The 8,800-nt window shown below is 32.3% G+C and overlaps 2 protein-coding genes across 2 annotated transcripts in view; one reads left to right on the forward strand and one right to left on the reverse strand.

Annotated features, from left to right (window-relative positions):
- Positions 1 to 3,750: 3,750 nt before the first annotated feature.
- On the reverse strand, positions 3,751 to 8,687 carry LOC105312898 (uncharacterized). The gene is made up of 27 exons (XM_011405894.2): positions 8,423 to 8,687; positions 7,964 to 8,368; positions 7,776 to 7,892; positions 7,589 to 7,733; positions 7,347 to 7,539; positions 7,152 to 7,289; positions 7,042 to 7,102; positions 6,933 to 6,997; positions 6,689 to 6,884; positions 6,493 to 6,643; positions 6,314 to 6,438; positions 6,136 to 6,265; positions 5,990 to 6,079; positions 5,882 to 5,942; positions 5,785 to 5,831; positions 5,580 to 5,739; positions 5,435 to 5,532; positions 5,314 to 5,386; positions 5,185 to 5,266; positions 5,033 to 5,133; positions 4,874 to 4,986; positions 4,715 to 4,834; positions 4,604 to 4,659; positions 4,284 to 4,357; positions 4,087 to 4,235; positions 3,892 to 4,033; positions 3,751 to 3,837 (listed from the first exon to the last, which is right to left on the reverse strand). Exons 1-27 carry the CDS (start codon positions 8,583 to 8,585, stop codon positions 3,823 to 3,825), a joined length of 3,270 nt encoding a protein of 1,089 aa, XP_011404196.2. The 5' UTR covers positions 8,586 to 8,687; the 3' UTR covers positions 3,751 to 3,822.
- The window catches only part of LOC109582395 (uncharacterized), a 1,743-nt gene continuing 1,555 nt past the window's right edge, over positions 8,613 to 8,800 (forward strand). The window contains exon 1 of the mRNA XM_019997077.1: positions 8,613 to 8,618. Coding sequence (XP_019852636.1) covers positions 8,613 to 8,618 — 6 coding nt within the window. The remainder of the gene's footprint in view (positions 8,619 to 8,800) is intronic.

The raw sequence follows: 8,800 nt of genomic DNA on the forward strand, positions 1-8,800 counted from the left end.
TCATACAATTGAGCAATCATTAAGTTTATAATTGTGTATTAGACATGTAAATGTCACTGTACATGTACTCATAGCTCTTGTGTTTTTCTAGGAAGTGTACTATGTACTGTCTACATTGTCAATTGTGCTACTATCAAAACTTTATTTTGTTCTGGTGAGACCGGCAGTCTAGCACCAGTTTAGAGGAGGGTCCTATTTGTACAGCAGTACTAAGCATAGGGTGTGAAAGGGCTACTATCAAAACTTTATTTTGTTCTGGTGAGACCGGCAGTCTAGCACCAGTTTAGAGGAGGGTCCTATTTGTACAGCAGTACTAAGCATAGGGTGTGAAAGGGCTATGCCTGTTTATGCAAGCTCGAATTTGATATGCATGTGCTAGTTTACACAAAATTGTCTTTTTGTAGATTCGTTAATAAGATAAGGACAGACTTATCAGTTTAAGGGTTTAGGGTTGTATTGAGTAGATCTGTATCTACTACTTTGTTGCCTTAAACTATGATTACTGGATCATACTGTGCAGCTTAAAATTGTTATTTTTGTTTGCGCTTTACTGTTGAAGAAAATGAAAATTAAATTAAATTGTTGTAAAAGTATTCCCTAACCCAGTGTTATGATTTACAAAATACATATAGCAAAATTTAAATTAATTTTTTGGGGAGAGTTTTAAAACTTTGCAAAATTACAGTAATTTTCATTCCAAAAAATTCTATATCATTTCTTGAGTTTACAAACTCTATAACTGTCAAGTTATTGCTATAAAAATCAGCTACTGTATACTTAGATGTATATGTACATTGTAATAAAGAAACAGTTAATAAGCATATGAAACAATATTATACATGTGTATACATTAATTGTCCATGAAAAGTATTATGAATTTCATAATTTTTATTTTATATCAGCAGCTGCTTTTTTAATAATTATTAAATAATTATTGGCTATGAGCTACATTTACTATTCAATTTAAATATTCAGCATTGATTTTATTTGTGGTCATGTGAAAACAGTCAATGGGTGTGGTTCACATTTAGCTTGAGCTAATGGAATTTTTTAGGTGTAGCGCATTGTCTATAATATGTGTACATGTACATGAATGTGTGGGAGACCTCTAAAATAATTTTATAGTGCTTATGTATAATTGTTCACATATGACAGTCACAATGCACTCCCTTGTTCTTCTTCCTAGACACGCCAGTCACCACTCTGTTGTTACTAACTTAATACAATGTATGTCTTTAATTGCTATATTATGTAACTTATAGCCAGAAATATTTGCGGGAGTTATATTTGGCAATTTGTTAAATCTTTGCATTTGGCAAATAAGTATTTCTAAAAGATGTGTACATTAGAAATTACATTTATTAATGGCTAAACTTTAATAATGAGTGGTTATGCATGTACATATAGGTACTGTGTAAGTAGTCTTTTATGTCTGTTTTTATAAATATTTCCATTAGAAATAGCTGGCTGTCTCTATTTGAATAGGCTACTGAAATGTAAGTGACTGTCATTAAATTTGTTTTGTTTTAGTTGCTTAGAACATTGTTTAGTACTCTGAGCATTGGCTTTTTATCCTTTTAGTGTTGTAATAATTCAATTTCTTGTTTGGTCTTATGTATCTATGTATGTGCATGCGTGATTGGCTGTATTATGTGTAGTAGTAACTGGCAACAGTGTTCTTGAATGATAAATTATTTTTGAATTGTGTAGCAGCTTTTACTTTAAGATGTAGATGTAGATATATGTTTATATAATTCATCATAATTACCAAAACTTCCCTTGTAGTTGTTGATGAGACTTTATGGGCTACATTGTACATACACATGTATGTTACCCCAAAGATGCCTTGCATTCTCTATACTACATGCATGTAATTTTACAGCATTGACATTGTATCACTAGCAATATGTACACAATGTACATAAATATAATTTGAGGACTACAGCTGGCTATAATGAGCAAGCTTCTATGGTATGCACATTTGTATATTCAAGTGCAATTGTTTAAAAGAAAAGTGACAAAAGAAATGGGAGGGAGAGAGAATTTCATATTAGGTTATACATGTATATCTTATTACATGTACTTGTTCCCAAAGCTCATGTGCACTATTTGATAAACTGATATTTTGTACAAACTGGTACACCCTTTTTACATACCGATAAGAGGAAACTCCTCTAAACTGGTCCTAGCCTCACCAGAGCAAATAACTTTTGATAGCATGTATAGTATAAAGTTTGGGAGGGTACATTGTATAACAATTATAGTCTGTTAGTTTTTACAGATGTCTTTTATGACTTGTGGCAGTATTGAATGATCAGGTTGTGCTATTAATTTATACATGTACATGTAAGACAGCAAGTGATATGATCTACTACATACATGTACATGTACTTGTACATTATGAAGTTATTTCTATACAATTGCTTCCTAAGTTTTGTTTTGGGATTTACTTGTATCTCTTATCAGTCCTTGATGTAATTCTATGCTCGTCAGATGCAGTTTTGACTGTATGGTATTACATGTAATCACTGCAAGGTGTGCATACATTACATAGTATGTTATAACCAACTTTTGAGGGTGTTATGTCCTTGCCCATTGACCTTTTCTAATTTTCTCATGGGTACGTGTTACACCCATAACACTCAATCTATTTTGATCAGTAGGTGAGTCTTGGTTATCAGTTTACATGTATGTCTATAATATACATGTATATGTACTTCAAACAAATGATATCCATCTAGTTGTTATAGATAGGTTTTCCTTGTCTATTAGTAGGTGGGTAGATTCTTTTGTTAGGGAGTGTATCAGTTACTATGTGTATCAGAAGCTCCTTATGTATATTGTGCACATATGTATGTATCATGTACATGTAAGTGCAACTGTAGTATATCACTTATGTTTTTACTAATGACATGACTTGTAGCATTCTATTCTCAGCTAGGCTATCAATATAATTGTATCGCACATAGGCTGTAATATGTAAGCATATATTATGCATGTAAAATTCCCCTTTCATTCAATAATTGGCTTGTTGCTTTCATTCAGTTTATAATAAGGTTTCTGTTTTTATCAGCTGTTTTGCTTTTTTGTTTATAAAAAGTCTAGTGATGTGTGGCATAATATTATACTGCAAGCTTTTCAATTATGCATGTTTTTGCCTCCATAAACATGTTCACTTATAATATGCTATGTTGTTTGAAATGTATAGTATAATTAGCATTGCTCATACATCTAGTTCTTGGTTTGTAACACATATATAGATTAAAATTAGGTAAATGTATGTCGTAATTGTTGCGAGCAATATAAATTGAGTAAGTAGGTAGTATAACTTAAAGAGGCTTTCTGATTGAGCATGTGCAAATTATACATATTAAATTGAATAATAGAGATTGATAGCAATTGTGCCATATTCCATATTCAGAATTACTGAACATATTTATCACGCATTATACAGTGTCCATCAAAGTTATTCATTTTACACATTTACATGTAGGTCATTTAAAGACAATAGTCAAACTCTGAATGCTATTTGTGAAGCTGATCTAGGTGAACTTATACTCGATGATAAATAATATATGCATGTATGTACATAGAGCATTGTTTTATGATTGAAATGCATAGCGATGTCACATATGGTGTAACACAATGTATGTTGAAAGTCTAACAATTAGAGTTTTGTTGATTTAGGCAATATGTTTAACTGTTAATTTGATAGACTGTCTGTTGCCTCTTCATTGTTATTAAATTTTGTAAGATTTTACAATAAACATATACAGCAAAAAGTTAATTTTAGTATTACATGTACATATAGTTCAAGACAAGTCATCCACTAAATTCCTACAAAAATAGATTTTATTCATCATAATTTTGAAATGATGTCATTGAACTAACTTTGTGTAAATCATCAAATGCTCTACTTGCATGCAGTTTGACATTTTCTCCAGCTTTTTTGAAATATTTGCTTGCTGCTTGAAAAAATTCAGTATGACCTTTCTCTCTACCACTTTGGTATCCGTATTCTCCAGCAAGTGCACTATAGTAATTGATTAATTCTTTATGCATAATGATAAGTATATACATGTATACCTGTCCAGAGGGGTATCAATGTCAGGACACATCAACAGTCCATAAATGTAGCTCAGTATTTCTCTCATACTGGTGGAGGGTGTGTATGATTCTCCAAGTATTGCATGACATATCCTCCCACTGCTGCCACTAACGTTGCAATGATATATCTAACAGTAGTAGAATAAACTATGTGTGTGCAGTACCAATAGCCATACTGGTGTAAGAAAGCGTATTTCAGGTTGAGTGAAGGGATATTTTTTTGGAAATTGAACGCTCAAAGCAAATACTCCTAAAACATAGTGTAATCTTGTACCATATAGCGGGTAATTTTGGAGGGAATTAACTGTATTTGGCAAATTTGGCATTTTAATAGCCATTCGCAAAAATAAAACCCTGCCGTTTTGAGCTATTATACGCATGCTCAATGACACGTGGCCACAAATTCTCCAAAATTAAAATCCACCAATTACCAATTTGCCAAAATTTATCCCCTCGAAATTTACCCGCTATACAGTATTATTGTAATAGAATTAACCTCCTGAATAAGCACTTTCTTTAGGAGCAGTCATCAACACTTTCCATTTCTCATAGCTATGATTAAATTTATTAGTTACTGTAATGTATTGTACTTTGATTATGGCTTTACCTTATTTGACTTGGATAAACTGTTATACTGTGATGAGGATTATGCATGAACTCTCTAAGTTCTCTTAATATTCTTCTATGCTTTGAATTGCTTGGTGTTTCTTTTAACTGATCTAAGTGACTTTGCACAAATTAAAATTATTTTTATCAAATGAATTACCTTTTCATTGATTGTGTTTTCACATTGTGAAATGCTTCAATGTAAGTTGATTTAAAGCTAGTCTCTGTCTCATATGGATAGCGAGTGACATCTTTTAGCACACTTAAATTAGTCTGTGTATTATAAAAGGATTGCATATGCATGTTATTTGTTCATTACCGGGTATTGTCTAGAAACCCTTTCACTTAGCGACAGCATTGCATCTAATTCAAAATATCTCAGTGATTCCTGCATTGTTTGAGGGAGAACACAAACACCTCCTATAATAGTTCAAAATAATATTTTAAAAAGCTCCTAACAGCAATTGGAACCTGTTGCATGAGAGAATGCCTTTTGCTCTGGGTTGCTATCAGGATAAGACAGCAAAACTGTATCAACAATGATACCTGCATCCTGTCATTATAAATAGGCATAGAACAATTGCTATTAATATCAAATACCTTTGTACATTGCAGTGCATATTCATATGTCACTATTGAACTGTTAAAACCATCTGTGAGACACAATATTCTCCTTATAAATAAATTTCAATTTTTTTGAATAGATGATTTTGCCCTATACCTTCTTTTGCAGTTGAATTTTTTCAGCTGGTCGACAGCATTAACAACAGCAGCTGTCAATTCTGTTAGGCCTTCTATTTGAACTTCTTTGACAATAGCCTGATAATAATGGTATTCATAAAATGATATATATTCTTGTGCTTTACTTCAAATTTTTCAGTATTTTTACTGAGTTCTAATTTAACAGTGACTCTTGATCCAAATATAGTTAACCCCAGAGCATGATGAAGCTTATAAGCTTGAGTACGTGTTGCAAAACTGTTGAACAATTGTTTAGCAGCATCAAGTCTTATCATGTCTCCCATTCTAAAGTAGACCTATTTCTTATGTGCTTAGCAATGGTGAACTTACTCTGGAAAAACTCTACTTCCCATTGAACCACTTTGGTCAAACAAAACCTTCAGTAGCATGACAAAGAGCCATGAATTATGTTATACTTATTACATACCACTATTGCTTCTTCTGTTTCCCATTGTATGCTTTCTTGAGGTGCAATGACAGCATATTTTCTATTTTTTTCCTTTCTTAGTAGTACAATTACATATATAATAGTTACCTCATTTTGTCATAATCTTGAATTTCCTCATTTTTATCATTAATTACTTTTTTAATATCAGAAGTAACTTGCATTTCAATTAGGGTGTCACTAAGAGATCATAGGTATAATACAATAAATATTAATTTGTTAATGTAGTTGCTAACTTTCCAATTTCTTGAAGTTCTGTTATCTGTATCACTTGTTCATAGTTATTTTTCACATCTGCACATGCATTATAGAATCTTCTCTTTTCATCTGTACTTTTTGTTGAACCAAGAAAGTAGATTAGGTGTGCTACAAGGTTTGGCAACAATAATTGTCAACTTTATTAGTAAACTTAACCTTTACTATTGTAAGTTAAACATTCATCTCCACTGTATAATCCTTGAGGATTTAGTATATGTAACTCTGTTAATGACTTCAGCATATCATGCCACTTAAAAGATACATCAACTTTTTTGCAAACTCTTTAGTTTGCATGTTATAAAATTAATGAAGATTATATTATTATTGTAACTGACTTTGGTATCTCATTCTTTGGTGGATTTGTCCACACACAAACTTTTTTATCTGTTTCCCAAGGAAAATACATGAGAAGTTTAGCAGTTTCAACGTCTTTTTTTAGCTGATCTTTTGTAAGTTTACCAAAAATTTCTAAGTCATCATTATCACCTGCAATCATAGGATTTCATGGTAATAAAAAGTAGAATATCATACCTTCTGTTTTCATTGGCTGATTTTCTTCCTGGCTAGCTATACTTTCAATTTTAGCAAGGATGTTTTCTTTATCAAAGGGACCTTGTGTCATATCCACATCTACACGTACTGGTTGATGTATTCTTGTTCCTGATAATGGGCACACTAGTGAGCAGTAGTGTGTTCCAACATTTACTGTGCATGCCTCGTCAATATTCTTAAATGTAAAATTAGTATATAATTATTATAAGCTATTTTAGCTTACATGTGACTGATTCATCAACATAGAGAAGATATAATCTGAATATTCGAAGATGCGTTCTTTGCTCACTGTTATGTAAATTGATAAATTAAGACTATTATATCCTAGCTACCTTTAGCAAAAGTGTCAAGAATTGTTTTGAATAGCAAATAGAAACCTTCAATTAAGGCTGTCTGTAAGAACAACAGGCCTATATCATATATATAATATAATAAACTGTACCCAGCCAGATATTGTGAGGTATGAAAATTCTTTCAGATTTTGTAGTGCATAGACCAGAGGAGGGAAGTCAGTGAATATCATTAAGTAAGACAAGAATTTTTCAAAGTCGTAGTCTTTGTTATAGGGCTTTGGTGAACACTGTATGTACATAACAAAATAATAGTTATTGTATATATATATTATAAATTGACATACAATAAACTTAAGTATCGAAAAAAATTTTGTGATTCCTGACTTTGTTTGTGGGACCAGAAAATTGTAACTTTTACTTCCATAACTAGAGGAACGAGGCTGAACTATTTCTAACGGATTTCTCAATACAACTCTAATGTGATCCCTATCTTTCAGTTCTGTAAATGCTGTCAATCGCTCATGAATGTATCCTCGCCTGAATAATAATTGTCATACAACCCTTTCTTTTTAGTATAATACTATACCTCACATAAAGGGACATAAATGGAACTTGTAAGCCAGTCACACTGCTAACTTTTTGTGCTATGTCTTCTGGTGAATCGCAATCCATGTATGCATTTACTGAGAAAGATCCATGGAAAGGAGTTTCAATTACAAATGTTTCTTGGCCTAATATGAGTACATTATGCATGTACACAATAATATTTTTACCAATATTATGGTCTAATGCAGGTAATGAAACAAATTTCTCCATTTGTGGTTGCTCTTTTGTCCTTCTTAATACATAAAATAAGTCGCCATCATCTATTTCCCAAGACTTAAGAGTACCTGGATGCATATAATATTTGGATTCAAACTTATAATTTTCAAAGATTATATGTTAACTAGTCTAAGCATACCTTGTTCAGTGATTTCGTTATTTTGTAATGGGTGTCCATGACTTGAATAAAGCTCAATTGTTTCATCTTGAGGAATGTTGTTTTCACTGCATATCATTCTTGTAATATGATGAAGCTTTGTTGCTGGTGTTATCTTGACAAGCTCACTTGTTTCTGCTTTTGTACTAGCAAGCTTAGTTTCAGCTTTTGCGGCACTAGCAGGCTTTGTTTGCTTTGTTTCTTTTATGCTATCAAGCTTCTTTTCCTTTATATCTTTTGCAAAGAGATCATTGCAAAAGATGTATCTTATATATATTTCAGTGTCTTGATTGAAGTCTTCACTACTTTCATCAGACATCTCTTTGGGTTGATCTCCGTGGATATATCTCCACAGTCTTCTTTTATATACATCATTGACATCTAAACCTGCATTAATATACCATTAAAAGCATAGACCTATAAGTCTGTAACTGGATGTACCATCAAGATCTTGTCTTTCAAGATACTCAAAATCGGCAACTTTTTTGAAGCCCTTTTTCCAAAGATCAGGTATTATCTTATTTTCCAATTCAATCTCATCTATTCCGGAATTCTTAAGGTGCCTTTGTAGTACTTCCATAGGTTTAGCCTGGTCAACTTCCATGTTTCAACAAGACGACAACTGGTTTGTATGCTGGTAAAGGCCAGAGCATAGATACTGTATAGTATACACAGTATCTGTGATCAGAGATACTGTACGCTCTGAAAATATAGACTCGATCGAGCGCGTGCGATGATCATGCATATCCGCACATATATGAGCATTGATAATATACCGTGCTTTGCAGGTTGCTAGACCTTGCAAACTTGTTAATCACG

Source organism: Amphimedon queenslandica, unplaced genomic scaffold, assembly GCF_000090795.2.
Source record: "Amphimedon queenslandica unplaced genomic scaffold, v1.1 AMPQUscaffold_13385, whole genome shotgun sequence".
Lineage (NCBI taxonomy): Eukaryota > Metazoa > Porifera > Demospongiae > Haplosclerida > Niphatidae > Amphimedon > Amphimedon queenslandica.